Genomic DNA, 17,385 nt, shown 5'->3' with positions numbered 1-17,385 from the left:
CACACACACACACACACACACACGTTTGCATGGCTATCTTTGTGGGGACTTTCCATTGACTTCCATTCGTTTTTACAGCCTAAACCTTACCTTTACCCTTTTCCTAAGCCTAACCATCACATACCTAACCCTAACCCTAACCAAAACTCAATTCACATCGTACCTCAAGAGTGAAAATTCTCAAACCTTAGTCCTAACTCTAACCCCTGACCCCCTTGTGGAGACCAGGCTTYGGGCCCACAAGGAGCAATTGGTCCTCACAACGTAGTATGTGTCAGGAAAATCGTCCCCACAAGGTATTACAAACAAATGCACGCACGCACTCATGCACGCACATCCTTGAACTTTGCTTTATATTAGTTAACATTAATTTCATTAACAGCATTTATAACCAACCCAGACATTTTCCCTAACCACCATCACCACAAACATTAACATATTTTATTAGTGTTTTATTTAAGCCAACACAAAGTAAATTATGATTCTAAAGTGAAAAGAAAATGACACAGTTTTCAATATATTTCACAGTAAAACCTAAAAAGTGTGGCATGTGGTCATATTCAGTATGTTGCAGTCAATATTTGTAGAACCTCAGTGAGAGCTGACAGTATTTGGAGGTATTTCTCTACAGACACTCTACTAAAAAATAGCTCAAGCTCCACCAAACTGAATGGAGAATGTTAGTAAACAGCAAATTTCTCATCCTTAGTGGGATTAAAATCTGGACTTTGACTTTGCCATTCTAACACATGAATATGCTATGATCTAAGTCAGTATTTCCCAGCCCTGGTCCTCAAGGCCCCTGCCCTGCATGTTTCAGATGCCTCCTTTCTGTCACACTCCTGACATAAATAACTGGTGATTAACAGGCTTTAGCAGAACTAGATGGCATGTAGAGGAGGTCATGCAGTCATTTGAATCAGGTATGCTGGAACAGAGACACATTGAAAACATGTGGGACAGAGGGATTTGAGGACCAGGGTTGTGAACCATTAATCTAAGACACTGTGGTTTAGCTTTGGWTGTTATTGTTTGTTACAATGGATTAGGATCCAGGTGCAGCAGATGAATGAGAAGACCTGAAGAACTTGGATCAGGACAACATCTGGGCAATTGAACATGGTGAGGATCWGAGGATAAGTGAAGGAAGTGTTGGGGAGGTGATTTGGTGAAAAATTACTAGGTAGATAAAGGACTTCTGAAGGATCTTGGATGCACTTACTTTGTTTTTGGGGTATCAGAGTAAAAGGGCTAAATTCAAATCAATAGCAGACTTTAAAGGTTTTTATGAAACGTAAAAAGGAAAATCATTTATATTTTTCTTTCCCTTCAGAGTTATGTTCTGTTTTTTTTGTTAGTCTGTCACACAAAATTCAAGTCAAACTGAAAACTGTGGTTGTAATGTGATAAAATGTGAAAAAGTTCAAAYGATATGAATACTTTCACTTAATCTGTGGAGCCCTTGGAATGGATGGATGTATCCTTCATAGATACATCCATCAAGACATAGAAGCAATAGGCTTATGAGGAGACACGTGGTAGCTCAGTGTTGAACACCTTCAAACACTTTTTCACAAAGCGGGGCTGAGGATCGAACCATTGATCTCCCATTGGAAGCCAACCAAACAACTTCCTCTTCAAATAAACCTTCAAAGAGATTCCATAATCAGGTTTAGCAATAACAACGCTATTGCTTTTGCAAAGGCAAAATGATTTGTGTAAATGTTAATTAGGGAACTATGCAGCCCTGAAGCAACCCTTGCAGATGAATGAGATGATCAAATGGAGAATAGCAAATGCTCAGGAGGTCAGGGACAAACTGGAGAATGTTATCTGAATGATTGAATGTAATCAAGGTAAACCTAATAACATTTCTAATAACCACTTCAGTGTTTATTAATTTATTGTTTGTTCGCACATACAAACACAGGCATAATCATTATGAAAATGAGAGCAGTTTCATGTAGCCCAATCGAATTTTCAATTTGTCTTCTATTATCTCTCACTGAACCTCAGGATGGGTTGGGTTGGGTTGTTCAGAACAGTGCTGCACACTGACTGTGGTGGTAAAAAAAACTGGTAGGTTGGGATTAGTGACTTTTAAAGATTAATTCATGAAACTAATTGYGGTTACCTATAACACTAATTCTTACTAGAAATATTTACTAATGATAATGTACTCCTCTGCATTTCCAGCCAAATACTAAAAGAACATGTTTGCAGAGATAGTGTACAGTCCAACATTTATGCCACAGATGTTCAGCTGTCTATGCATTTTCTCCATAAAAACAACATAATTAAATATAAAACAAAATCAGTGACAAAGCTTTTGTTGCCCATGTTGTTTACAATCTTATCATGTGCTGTGCTGTGTGATGTGGAACAGTAATGTCTAAAGCCATACCGATAGTCTGATAATATGTTGTTTATTGTTGTTTATTACAGAGTCTTTCCCAACAGTTTTTCAGGATTTCAGAATTTGCAAAGTCCCCAGCTTTAAACATTGGAGTGACTTTGGCAATTTGATGCCAAAAATTTGATGTGGAAATGATCTTGTTGTGAGTGACAAGTTATAGATAAAGGTCAATGGATATCTCTTGACTAATGTCATATTTTTTAATTAATACAATGAAAAGTAAAATACTTTTTGCATTTTTTTAATACATAAGGTCAGAGTTGCAACATCATGTACACAAAATAGTCTTTTTTTCCCCAAAGGACCAAGCTTTCACTTYATAGATTCATAGACGCCCTTCCAAGGGCCTTTGAAGTCGCAGATTTCAGGAAGATAACAGGAGGTTTTTGGTGAAACAAAGTCCTACTGCATTGTATATTGAGYTTAAAATGCAATAAGAAGAAACAGGATAAACTTTTACAGACTGATCAAAACTTTAAGACTATAACACAGAATTAAAAGTGAGTTAAAAATATTTCCATCTGGCTGATTGAAAAGTTGCTCCATGTGGTGAAAATGGCATCACAAAGAAAATCTGTTCCAGCTCCATTAATGTAAATCTCTCCTGAAATTTATTCCAAACAATTTCAGTGGAGTTCAGTTGGAGGATTTAGATGCAGGAAGGGCCTCCTATAAGAACTCATACTGGGTGACGAACTGMATTCTCAWCAGAGAATAAAACTTTCTCGTATCTTTTATTGTTCCATGTTTTATTCTCCCATGTCTTTATTTTATTCTCCCTGTCTTTATGGAAGTCAAAACTGGCAAGTTTGTGGTGGGAAGAAGTTATATCCTACAAAAATATTCCTTTTGTTTTTTAAGCTCTTTTCTTGTAGATTTCATATTATGACATTTTTCAGTACCAGCATTAAGAATTTATGCTGGTACATAAATCATTTGATCATTTTTTCACTTTTATCTGTCCTCTTGTCTTCATCAGAGACGGGCGCATTCTAATAAATCATAAATCTTCATCATTAAATATTACAAAGATTTTTGTCCATTGACAATAATGACAAATACATTTGTAATATTATTTAACACTCCAAGCCTTGATGTCTCCAGGCTTATTCAATGTAAAAAGTATGTTTGAATCATATAGGTTAGCATTGTTATGAATGAATCTCAGGTGGGGTTTCTAAAGACCACTACCTGTTTAGTCAGCTGGATAAAACGGCRGTCCGTTGTTTCAGAACTAAATGCACCACACAAGCAGCTTCACAACAACTAAAATAAATAAGAACATTTCCAGGCTAGAAATAAAAGTATCTATATTCATATACGCTATAAAACGCCTAAGTGGTTATGATCACTGACAAGAAGATGCTTTATCGACCAATAGGAGTCTCGGTGATGGAGGGAACTCAAGAAATGAACTCTTGATCAGATTAGAAGGGAAAAATATAAGACAGGCGTGTTTTCTCCGTAAAATTCAATCTCAGGTCTCCGAGGGCGACAAGGAAAAATCTGATGATGGCGTTATGAGCCAGGCCTGCTATTGAATTCTGCCTAACCTCCCCATCCTGTGTGCAGGAGCAGGAGGGGCTGCTGACGGCAGCAGGCGGCCCCAGGATCGGGCTGCTGAGGCCAATAAAAGGAGGCTGGAGTCCTCACTTCATCCCAAACAGATCGAAGACTCAGCGGCAACTTCAGCTCAGACAGCGCCACCTGGAGGACAGACCGATCAAAGAAAGGTAGGCGCGCTTTTTTTGCCAGCACCGTTTCTGATGAAGTGGGGCTTTTATTCAGCCTTTATTCTGTTTCTGACTCAGATGCAGAGGTGCTTCGGCTTTTTTTGCGTGACGCTCATCTTTTGCGCAACCCTCTCTGAGACCATCGGCCTGGTTATTGCGGTAAGTTTCTGCGCCGCYACCGCAACTTTGTCCATTTGACACAATAGTTTCACGTTACCAGTTTATGCTATGCTTTAGTTCAAAGTCTAGACATTTTAAACTAATCAAATCTGGATTAATTATTTGAACATAGACATATCACAGCTCACCTGTTTGTTAAAACCACTCATGGATGCTCTCTGTTTTTTCTTCTTCTTTATTTGTCCTTTGRTATTCTCACAACAAATATATTTAATTGTAACCTTTTTCTTTTCATACAGACATAAATGAATTTAGAAGTAGATGTGAGTACTTAAATACACGACTAAACCACTAATAATTTTTGCAAAATATTTGTTAATTTCATTGTATTAGCAGAAGGTGAAGTTGACGAATTATATAGTTTTAATCATTTACCTATTATAAACTTACAAATGGCTGCATAATAACGTCTTATTTTTTCCACCCATTTCTCAAATTTATTTGTTCATGTATAACATCCAAGACAGCCAATCCCAACTCAGCTTTTAACAAACATTACAAGACGGTTAAGGCTTCCATTAGTAAAAACCTGAATTGAATTAAAGCTGTAGCTCTGTAACCTCWTAGTTTTATGTTTAAATGATTGAAATCATGTGAATTATGAAGTAAATATTCAACTTTGCATAAATTGATATTTGGAGGGTGTTATTATTTTTTTTATACATTATTTTAAACATTAAAAGAAAATCAAACCAGATCTAATTTTCTTCTGATCTGTGTCTTAACACAGAAAAGAAAAACAGTTGTTTTTCAATGTAATATTTAATACATTGTAAAATGTTTTTTAGATTCCTTAAAAGAAACTAATTTCCAAAACTTACAAATRAAGATAAAACTGTGAAACGCAGCAATGCTAAAAGACAGCTGTGAAAATTTAGAACTCACTTAGCAAAGGTGACATTTAGCATAATAATATTTGGCTGGACAATAAATAAATAATATGTCTGATACAATATTCAATATTCAACATATAGCTAAGCATATGTTGAATATGCTTAGCAAGTTTCAACCACAAAGTGGTTGAAACCTGTAAGTTGCGCAGCAGCAGTTGAAGGCTTCACCCCCGTGCTGAACTACTTTTAAATAAACACTGGCGAAGAGTGAAAACTGTGGATCTAACAGAAAAGGTCACYCCATTAGTCTGATAGTAATACCAATATTTAATACGTCTGAATGAGTTTGTCCTGCTGTGTCTTTGGAACCTGCAGGCGAAAGAGAAGCGTGGCTGGACTCTGAACAGTGCTGGCTACCTGTTAGGTCCTCGTAAGTAAGACTGCACACACCCCATGAGACAGACAGACACACACACACACATGCACGCACGCACGCACGCACCAGCTCACACCCATCCGCTATTCTTTGTTCTCCCTGAAAATGTTGCTCATTTAACAAAGTGCACAAAAGAGCTGATGGAGCTCATCTTTGTGATGATGTGTTTCTTTGTCTGTGTCCGTCTTCATAGTGCTAATGCAGTGTAATTTGAAGATGACTTCATTAGCTTCAGAGGACACATTAAGTTAATAATGGGTGTCCAGATCAGTGCGTGCGTACGTGTGTGTTCCTAAGAAGGTCCAGTTAGTTGAGAACACAAAGCCTGGACCCTGAGCAGTGTGTGTGCATGCGTGCGTGTGTGTGTGGAGCCCAGGTAAAGGTTGCTCCTGCCTCATCCTGTGTTTCAGGTCGTATTGATCACCTAATTCAGATAAAGGATTCCCCCAGTGCCAGAGGCAGAGACGAGCTGGTCACTCAATGTAAGATAGAAACATACAGCCGCTGCAGGGCCTTGGCACCAGGGCAGGAATTGCTCTTTGTTAACATCTTTTCTTTTAAGCTGCTTCTGTTGTCCATCAGAGGACACATCCTCATGCTGTTCTCTCATGCCGCCATTCTTCTCCATTCCAATGGTGCATTTTTGCAGTTGCGTTAAACAGAAGGAATTGAGTGCAACATGAATAAGTTTGAATCACAAAAAAAAATCTATAAAACCTCCTGTAAATCTCATAGTCTGATTATAAGTCTGATTATATGTTCTTCTAGACTGTTTTAACAAGTGGTTTCAGATTTGAAAAAAGCAATAATTAAGTAATAACATCATTTTGGAGAGGACGAAGCAGGTAAATTTGAATGGSAGTGATTATTTTCCATTGATGTCACTTCAGATTGGGGCTCATGTTGCTTACAGCAAAACTGAGTAAAACCCAGACCAGTGATGTTGGAAACATCCTGAAAAATACTGCAGAAAATGAGAATTGAAAAATCTTTTCAAAAAAAGAGACCTGGATTAAATAAAAATACATCATTTATAAACAGGAAGAATGGAAGTGCAACATCACCATTCCCATGGAAATAATAATAGCAATAAATCATCATCTGACTCCCAGCAAAACCCAACACACAAAAATCATGACRCCGTCTTCTGATTGTCCTTATATTTTCTTGCAAAATTCTGCAAAATATTCTATACCCAGACATAAAATCTCTATAACCATAAATACATACCTTACATTATGTTTGTTTTTTTGTTATTGTGTTTTTCTTTTTTACATTTATGTCTATCAGTATTTTTTGTAGTAACAAAAAATAAGATACCAAACAGCAGTCTGTCTCCTAAAGCAAAACTTTTCTCATTGTAACTTCTTGCATATTTTTATTRACACACATAAATGTTTTTTTTAGTTAAACTAAGTAAATTCATCCACAGACAAAACTAATTTAAACATGAATTTAAGTATCTATAAAGAATGACCTGTTTTGGATGTAACTTGACCCACACGTAGACCAGGAAACACTGTCCTGCCAAAAGTATTCACTCATCTAACTGTACACTCAAATTAACTCAAGTTAAATCTTATTCTTAATCCATCTGGTTTTATATGATTTCTACCCACCTTTTGTAGGTATAACAACTTAAACTATTATGGGATATCTTTCYACTTCCAGAAGCTTTATGACTTTATGGCACCACTCTATAAAAAGGGTATTTCTGCTGTCTGTTTTTGGCTCACAGTCTCCACCAAGATTTATCCAAAATGTGTTCTGGTGGTTGAAGTCAGGATTTGGAACCGGACTAAAGTTCTTTCACACCAAACTTAATCACTCATGTTTTTATGGACCTCACTGGTGCTCAGTAATGTTACATCACACAGTTAGTTGTATCTAGTTGTCCAAAATGTTTGGCATGCWGAAGCATTGGATGCTCTCCTCACTGAAACTAAGGGGCTGAGACCATCTGCTGAAAAACTGTTTCATATCACCATCTCTTTGGATCAAACTTTATACTAGACTCAACGCAGTCAGTGTAAGTTCTGTTGTCCTGGTAACTGCCAAACCCAGACTTGTCCATTGGCTAGCTAGACAGAAGTGTGTTTTGTCACAGTTGAGAACGTAGCTCCACTTCTTTAGTGTCCATCGTTGGCTAGCCTTACACCACTGCATCACCTTACATCGCTTCGCTTTACTCGGCTTTTGGTGATTTAAGGCCCAAGCCTTAAAGCGTCCAAACGCAGCAGCTCAGACATRGCAACCCTTTCCATGAAGATCTGTCTGCCCTGCTCTTGAGATGATGTGAAGGGAACATGTTTGGAGTTCAGTCATTCTCTGCAGGAGGTTTGTGGTCTCTGTAGATTATGTCCATCAGCAGTTCATGTCTACGTTACTGTAGTCATTCCACATTGTTATGTGGGTGTGCAGACACTGGTTCCACATGAACTAAGAGTTACCTATGTCTGGATGGCAGACACTGGTATCACTGGCTTCTATAATGACCACAGCACAATACATCAACTGTCTCTAAGTGTGATCTGCCTCAGGCAAACAGGTTCACTGGGATTGTTTCAATTGGTTCCAATAATATTTTTTAAAAAATGTTTTCATTTTTTTTTTTTTTTAAAAGCATAACCATTTATAAATTTCTACTCACTGTTAGATGTACAGGGTTTCACCAGTAACCTGGAACTGCAAGCGTCTTTGCTGCGCTGAGTATTGAGCCGGCAGAGCAGACTTATTACTGAGAAAAGGGGTTTATATTTAATGTATTGAACATAGCATGAAGCTGGGAGCATAGCAATCAGCTGGCATCTCTACATGTTATCGCCAAGTGCATCACCGCAGCCGCATTTCTCAAGTTTACCCCAGTGCAGCTGGCTCTCCACCTCTCACCAAACTAGACGATTTGCCAGGTGTTCTTTTGGAGAAGCTTCACCTGCAATTATATCAACTCCCTGAGTAGTCGTGTTTCTTTGGAGAATACTTCAGATTGTAGCTGAAGTATTCTCATTCTTAACTGTGAAGATTGCTCTTTGAACTTTTACAAAGTCAATGTTAAACAATTTAAAATCTTTTATTTTGTTTGAAAGCATTTGATTTAACAGAACTGATTCTCAGTAAACAAATGTTACATTTCTGTATTGGTGGTCTGTGTTAAAATGTTTGCATTTATGGGGCCATTGAGATGCTTAGTTCATTTAGGCCATGGGCCAGCTCTAAATGCATTAAAAGTATTTTCCACTAACTGATAACTTAATTTAGATTTAACAGAAGTGAAAATTGTTTCTATTCGTTTTGATTGTATTTTGTTTTTGGTTTGTCGTTTTACACCTATATAGCTGTGTATTGGCAATGTCTTCCAGTAACATTGCCAATACACTGGCAATGTTACTGGAAGACAACATTGCCAGTGTAATGTTGTCTGGGTAATATTTTACTGGGTAAAATATTACCCAGTAATATTTTACATTTCCTGTCAACTTAACATGTTTTAATATAAAAACATGGTAGACTGACCACCAGGCGTAGCAGGTTTTCTGGGGGAAACCCTGAACCCTGTACATAAATATAAATAACTTAAGACAAACAGCCCCAGTTACTGAATTAATAAAAGAAAAAAACAAAAATAAATCAAAACAGCTTCTTGGATAAGGCGTGAGAATATGTTGCCTTTTCAGTACAATCTAAAGCTCTGTTAGTCAGTGTTAATGACAACTGCTACCACCTAGAAAACCACTTTSCTTTTCTGTTATTTTTAAATTTATATAGGACATTTTGTGTGTTTGCATTAAAAGTCATATTTTGAATGTCCTGTTTTCAGCTTCATTGCAATTCCATGAGCCAAGCCCTGCAGCTGGTCTGTACAAGTTCTAAAACTGAAGAAAACATTAACAAACCAAATGCAGTGCTGAGTTATCCAACTGTTAATACTGTCCTTGAACTCTTTAGAGAGCATGTATGTATGTATGTGTGTCTGCATGATGCCTCTGAAACAGTGGGGTGCTTATCCTCAAAATAGTTAAGCTTTTAACTGTCAAATGACATTTTTAGCTAAGCTAGCTTGGAAATCATTCTTCCATTAAGTTGTAGAAAACAAATGAATTATCAGAGTTAACGCTGCACTGGTTAAAAAACTAATTTGACCGCTTCACTGCTTGTATGATTACATTTGACTGTGGTCACTCCTCACTGTCCAGACGGAATAGATGGACACAGGACACTAGGAGACAAGGCGGGTCTGGCTGGCAAGAGAGACATGGGCCWGGACGAAGACTTCAGAACAGGTCTGTCACTCAGATTTTATACCATWTTCTGCTGAAAGTTGCTTGAAGAAAAACCTGGAAGTCAGAAAAACTGCCTTCCAGAAAAACGTTTTTTTTTCCAAGAAGAAAAAAAAGTCAACTCTAAGGTTTATACATTTTGCTTCTGTGCCTCTGTAGGTTCCTTGCGAATAGGAGATGAAGATGTCATCCACACTGTCATCGATTTCCTGTCGTACCTCAAACTTAAAGGTATTTTTGAGTTAAAGTGAAACTGATGACCTAATTTTGAAATATGAAGGAATATGAAAGTGTTTAAGCATGTAAATATTTTCCCCACATATCAAATCTATGCAAGAAGGTTACAGTTACACATCCTGTCCAAATACCTCAAAGGTGCTGATTAACATGTGGCTCTAGAAGAAGCAGGACAAGTTTTTCTGAATGCTGTTTATGTTTGTCTTGTGTGTGATTTCAGAGATGGGAGCCCTGGACAGCATGTCTTCTCCTGTGTCATCAGATGAACTGGCCAATCCCTAACATCTCTCTTCCACCTGTGTCCTCCAGCAGTGTTTCAGATATTTGACCTCCTAGTTCTTTAAATGTCYAATTATCTTAACTCCATGGGCAAACTTATATTCCCCAACTATACATCTTGGCTATTTCTGTTCCTGTGTAAATAAATCTTTTATCTACTGAAGCTCACTCTGTTTGTCGGCTGTAGATGGGTGCAATTATTAATTATGTTCGTTCTGTCACAGGACTGCAAGAATACAGTGAAATGAGCAAATTAAAATAGATTCATGATATGCCTTATTTTATATCCTTCTTTACAATTTGAAACAACAATTAATCCTAAAAACTACACAGCTCTTATTTTAAAAAGCAAAAAGTAGTGAGTGGTTGAGTTYTGCCTTCTTTTTCCCCAGGAAAGGCAGCGCACACCTGGTGAGCAAATACAACCATATTTTACATACTGGAACTTTATTTGATGAAAATGAAATAATTTAATGCAAAGTGAAAAGTTTTGTTAATCTGTTAACATTTATTAAACCACACAGTCATCTTCCCTCAAGTTTTTTTTTATTTATTCAACTCATAAACAGTGAATCCAGAAAAAAAAGAATAAAAAAGGAAAAGAAAACTGAAAGTACTTGACACATTTTGTGAGAGTATATGTCAGGGGCACGACGACGTGTTCATGATGCCTCACATTAAGCCTTCAACAGGCTTAATGTGATGCCTCACATTATAAGCCTGTTGTTAAACTCAAGCTTCATCCTAGTGAGAGCTGGACTCTGCCAGGATTTTTCCTTGCCACTGAACCTGTATATGATGTTCATGTACAATCTATGTTGAGTTTAACAACAGAATATAAACACAGCTCGTATTTTGCTCGTCTCACTTACAGTGAAACAAGAAAATGTCACCAAGGCACCTCATATTCCATCCATGAAATGTTTTCTGTCCCGTTAAAACACACTGACTTGGTGGGTAAAAGGTTGACTCATTTACAAAACAAGTACTGTATTTTAGTCCACACTATCACACAAAATAAATGGGGAGCAACAGTGGATAACAGAGCTAGATTGCTTTTAAGGCATACAGGAACATTATGGTCTGGCAGAGGAGTAAATCAGCTTTCAGACTGTTAATGTTGTCCTCACACATGGCTTTTCTCAGGTCATTATGCCTTTTTGTGACACTTTTCTCTGTCAGACAATGTAGTCTTGTTAAGCATACATTTTAATGTTGAGCTGACCCACCAAATTCTCCAGTTCTCCTTATAAAATGAATTGTATAAGTCAGAGGGAAAATATAATGTAGAGTTTATGTATTTGTTGGTTTCATACACAGTGCAACATCTGCACATTTAGGRTWATTTGTCAACTTTAGACCTGAAGATGTTATAGCATGTATAAATGGGTCTCAACATCTAAAATAAGAGGACAAACTGCAGTGCCACAAAATATTTCCCTAAAAGTTAAATATGATATAAAAAGGACTGCATATAAGAAAGGATGCTTTTTAAAAATRAAATCCATGCATTTTATTGCATTCAAATWCATAACATACATACTATAACACTAATCCTATGTTGGCATGGGGGAAATAGCATTTGGATCTTCCATACCTTTGTTACAAAGAGTGGTGCAACAGTGTTGACCTGGAACATCGTCATCATTGCCTCTGGGGTCACAGTGCTGATGTTAGTGGAGAATCCAATGGCAGCATTATTAATCAAGCAGTTGAGTCCTGAATTTCCCACAATAGACTGAACCTGTTCAGAGGCTGAACTTGTGTTCTGCTCACTGCTCACATCTGGAATGAACAGAAACATGAATGTGCAATTTACAATCACTAGTAGCCTGTATTGAACTGACAGGAAAGAAGGTTAGAGAGAGAGGAGCCTGAAGAAGGACAACCATGTCAAGACTATAGTGTTTACACATGGGTGGCCACCCAGCATCAATACATTCAGTCTCTAAAGTGTTTAAATATACATCCATGACTGACTGTTTGACACACAGCAGGCAACATCGCTCCTTGTCCATTAATTTCCTGTGAAATGTGAGTGATGAGGCAACAATCACTTGCCCTCCTCCTACAAAATTTGTGCTTGTGAAATTTTGAGCTTGTACACACAGATGTGCAAGCTCTGCGAGACAAGAAAGCTGAAAAATGTCAACTTGTCGTCACTGCTGTTGGTATTGAGTCCTATGTGTTGGGTTCACCCTGTATGACCTGGGGCCTCGGGTATACAGCGTGCATAACTCAAAAACTGTTGCGGCACAGTGTTTGATGCACAAACACAGTGGGGCGACTGTGGCTATGTAAAAAGTATGCAAAAAAATTAATGTTACATGAAAGTTTGTGTAAATCCATAAACTTTTTACCTGAAAATGTGTGGCAGTCAAACAAACGTATTGTCAATTACAAACTACAAAAMCCAAAACWTACCTTATCCCAGTGGTTCCCAAACTCTTTCTCCTGGACCCCCCCAGGTGTTTCCAAACTATTTCTGGGCCCCCCCCTATGGATTACAAATAACTGTCTGGWTGAATGATGTGTGTGCACAGCCCCGGCTCCAGACGAACAAGGGGGGGAATCAACTTTTTGGGGGGCAAAATGAATCATAGCTGAACATAGACAACAACAGTCTATGTTCAGACTGTTGTTGTCTATGTTCAAGCTACTTGTTAACAAGCTTAAGGTGCTGTATTGATATTAGCTAGTGATCTTTTAGCTAACATTACCTTCATCCAACAGCTTTACTCAACTCAGTCGGTTAGTTTGGGGGGAAAACTGTTAAAAGTTCTTTGCATTTTGCTGGTTTGCTGCCATGATTCTAACACACCTATATAGCTCTGCACAACAGCAGCAGGTATGTGTTCTTTTTTTATTTTTTTTTTGTTTTTTCATCCAGATGGCTTCCCGCGCCCCCCCTGCAATGGGGGCGCGCCCCACAGTTTGGGAACCTCTGCCTTAACCTATAATCAGGGGTGAAAGTAGGGGGGTACGGTAGGGTACTGCGTACCCCTAAGAGATTTAGCGGGGGTACGCAGTACCTGCAAGAGAGAGGAGAGCGGCTGCAGCAGTAAAAAAAAAAAAAATGGGTTCACTGTGCAGCTGTGAGTGCGCCCACTAATCAGCCGTGACTGATTAATTTTTCAAGAACAATCTAAAACACAATTAATCCGTTAAAAAATAGCTTGTTTCTCATTTCATATGGTTTCTGCTTTGCTAGTTTGTGCTTTGCTAGAGCAGGGCTGCAACACGTCGATTGCGAGAGGTTTTGAGTTGATCTCGGCATCAGGTGACAAACTGAACGCTGCCAGGAGGCTGAGACCAGCACGTCCTCTGATTGGCTTAAAGCGTTCATAACTTTATTAAAGAACAACAACAAAATCAACAAAACGTGTTCAAATTAATGACCCAACAACAACAACAACAGCAACAATCATTATAATTTCGACAAGGTGYGCAATTCTGTGCGTTTCGGTTCCATTACCAAAATAACGAGCAGAGCAGGAGTTTAAAATTAACTAATCAACCACCACTGTGTTCAGGGAGGCATATTATTGAACGCAAAATAAATATCAAGCCTGAAAACCTGATATCGTAACGGACTTGATGTTTTTAACGTAATATGTTCTCGGCTCCAGGAGCGCAGGTGGTTGCCGCCGCAACGGGTGTGCTTAAATGACAAAGAGATACGGAGAGTAAAAAGGTGCGAGTGGTTTTGAGTTGATCACCTGTTCGGGTTAATTTAGCTTTGCTGTGGCTCATCACAGCCGCTGTARTTTCTGAACGTTCAATAAACAACAAACTTGGACTAATTACCTTGTTCTTTGTGASTATACGACACAACAAACATCAAACACGGTAAATATGTTTCATTTTATTTAACAAACAAATGGCTTCTACCGCGATAATTATGTGAAATTAAATTGTCTAATTCAAAAATAATAGTTTCCTTGCTCTCTGACATCTTGCTTTGAGCTCAGAGTCTGAGAGGTTTTTCCTCTATCAATTTTTTTTGCTTCTTATTTAGTGGAAATATTTATGTTGATGAGACTTTATCCAAMATGCTAACCTTTTTCAACCTTTATAGCTCCACTGTTGAAAATGAGAAGCTAACATTCACAAATGACAGTGAAATAAAATCCAGTCCAACATCTGGTTTGAGGTGATTCCTCTGGAACCTGTTGGAGGAAAAATATCCCAACTTCAGAAGATGAGCTTTAACCTAACAGAGCTCTGTGGTTCCTCCTGTCAGTATGAGAGTCAGGGTGAGGAGGCATCATGTTAGGAAGAGAAGTGGAAGCTGCAGGATCTTCTGAACAAACAGGTCATGATGCTGGGCTACTGATTATAATCAGTGGCCAAGCTGATTGGCTACTGATCAGCTTGGCTGATCCCTCTGCCCTCTGGACAGAGGGATAATTATCCCTCTGTCCCTTTGTCTGGACACAGGATCAATAGAACCAGTTTAAAAGATAAAATGAAAGGTTATATGCCAGACATGGATGTGATGCACTCCATGCCATGATGTTCACGATTTAGGTCTCATTGCATCTCAAGGTGTCAACATTGCAGCCAGTGGGCTGAAGGAAATGCAGCTTTATTTTGTAGCAATTCAAGAGCTACCCAGCTTTTATCGCTTCGCAAAAAAATTTATCAGCACAGAAACTTTTTGTCATAGTACCCCCAAGAATTTAAAACTACTTTCACCCCTGCCTATAATACACTGAAATGTGACTGCATTCAGTGTTATTTATTCAAGGGGCATTGGAACCAATATTTTTTCACCATTTTAATATTTTATTATTTWAAACTAAATTACGAAACTGACCCCATTTATGAGGGTTCTCACATTTATGAGAACCCTCAATAAATGATTACAAAGTAAACAGAATATTTTCTCAGTGTTTGTCCAATGTAGATGTAAATGTCCATCAGTTTGGGCACCAACGAGCATCAAAATGCATGTTATTTGAGGGCACTTTCATTCTCACTAAAAAAGAAAACGGAGTCAGATCAGCACAGGTCCAAACAGGTTTGAAGAACCTTAAGGAGGACAAGGTGTGTACACAATGTCCTTGTGCAACTGCCTAACAAAAAGCGCCATGCTGGTCTGGCTCAACACACGACTTCTTACTGTGGAATAGCTTTCAGCAGCAATGTTTATTTCCACATTTACTGCAGAGAACTCTCTGGCTCTCTCATTTTTTTAAACTAACTTTTCACCAGTTCTTATATATTATTATAGAATGTGCCCATTATACATACCAATTAGCCTCAGTATTTAAAGCAGACCCCTCAATCTGTTCTATTCAAACAACTTTGACCCACAATCATAAATGAAATGTGGATTCAAGTGGGGTTGGGCACTGGAATTATCTCATTATTTTATAATCATTATTTATTTATTCATTTGCTTTGTGTTTTCACACTGAAACTTRTTTGTTCACATTTATCTAAGCACTGCACAGAGGACTTCATGAAGGATATAACATTAAGCCATCAAATATGAAACAAAAAATTATGTTATTCTAACTGGTGGGTTCTAACAAGACAGGGATTTCAATGTTGTTGATGAAATATAAGGGACGAACAAAGTACAGACAGACTTACCAAGTGTAACAATGTGAAGATCTGAGTGTGTTTTTGACAGCTCGTGCAAAGCCTAGGGAAAGGAAAGTCAAGTTTAGCATTTAGTGTGTATTGTATATACTGCATGTATTGTAGTAACTTACACTCACAACAGTTATTTTTGTATGGCATAAAATTGTTTTCTGAACAAGTAAAAACATTTTCACACCACTGAGTACGTTGTTTGTAGAACGCTATAACTGCAAGGACAAAGTCTGCTTTTATATGAAGGAAAAAAAATCTCTCAATTTTTTAACATTTKCAGCATCATCTGCCACTTTTTATGAAGGTAACAAAGCTGGCTGCCCTGCATAGCAACCCTCCTTGTTGCTACAAAATGCAATAAAACCCTTGAAGCCAGTACAAACTCTTCAACACAACAACCATGATCAACAAGCTTTGACATATAGAGCAGTTATATTTGGACTAAGTAATCAGAGTGATAAGGCACTAAACACAGTGTTTAACATCTTTAACTTAAATCTCGCTACCACCTGAGGAAATGTCCAATAAAGCTGTGAGGAAAGTTAATGTAAACAAGCCTATTTATACAGACTAATGGTTGGTATTTTATGTGTAGCTAATCTTATGTCATATGGACGGGACAAGGAGCTAGCATCGCTTTGGATAAACTATTTACTTCTGTAGCACGGCCCATGACTTGGTAAGTCACATGGGTAAACTACAGAAAATGTGTCTCCATAACCACATTAACAACCAGCTCTTTTCACATAGCTATCATAAGGTCATGATAAAAAGAAAAACTGTTTTTTAAATGTAGGGTTTTGTGAATCAGGATATAAAAGAAATGAGCTGCTCTTCACCAAATTCTAATGTATCAACTTAACACCCAGTAAACAGAAACTACACTTGTTTTATCTGTTGCTATGCACCAGATAAAAACGGGTGACAGCAAATAAACAGTTTTCCTGTAACGATAAGTTGTTTCTTCACCATTGAGCAGCAAATACACGAGCATGATTGACAGTGTTAAGACCTTCCTCCTGGCTCTGATTGGATGCTTCTCACCAGGAGCAGTGCATTCATGCTGATGACAATATCAGCAACAAGCTAGCACTGTGTTTGCATTCTCAGAACAAAGTCAGCCTTGTTCCACATCTAAATGAGACAACACCAGAACCCTTTTGTCCCCAATTCTGTCTGTGGTGTTTTGAACCTCAAGCCACAATATAGGACAGTGAGGCCTCTAGTTCAGGAGTCTCAGGGGTACAGCAAGACTTTCTACAGATTAACTTCTTTTTGGCAGTTTAGTTCTTGTCAGTATTAGGGCTGAAACGATTCCTCGAATGATTCGAGTACCTTGATTATTAAAATTATTCGAGGAAAATTGATCTGCCTCGAAGCTTTGTTAATT

The 17,385-nt window shown here is 38.0% G+C and overlaps 1 protein-coding gene across 2 annotated transcripts; it reads left to right on the top strand.

The window, feature by feature from the left end:
- Positions 1–4,037: 4,037 nt before the first annotated feature.
- gal (galanin/GMAP prepropeptide) lies at positions 4,038–10,559 on the top strand. Of its 2 annotated transcripts, XM_008410906.1 has the most exons (7): positions 4,038–4,149; positions 4,228–4,308; positions 5,538–5,592; positions 6,009–6,080; positions 9,792–9,878; positions 10,035–10,106; positions 10,333–10,559. In XM_008410906.1, the coding sequence occupies exons 2-7, from the start codon at positions 4,228–4,230 to the stop codon at positions 10,392–10,394; spliced, it is 429 nt and encodes a 142-aa protein (XP_008409128.1). In that variant the 5' UTR covers positions 4,038–4,149; the 3' UTR covers positions 10,395–10,559. The 2 variants fall into 2 exon arrangements, with proteins under 2 accessions (XP_008409128.1, XP_008409129.1); XM_008410907.1 differs by lacking the exon at positions 6,009–6,080.
- Positions 10,560–17,385: the final 6,826 nt, after the last annotated feature.

This window comes from Poecilia reticulata, linkage group LG6 (assembly GCF_000633615.1).
Source record: "Poecilia reticulata strain Guanapo linkage group LG6, Guppy_female_1.0+MT, whole genome shotgun sequence".
Lineage (NCBI taxonomy): Eukaryota > Metazoa > Chordata > Actinopteri > Cyprinodontiformes > Poeciliidae > Poecilia > Poecilia reticulata.
The sequence above is the reverse complement of the archived record's forward strand: the minus strand, read 5'-3'. Positions and strand labels throughout refer to the sequence as shown.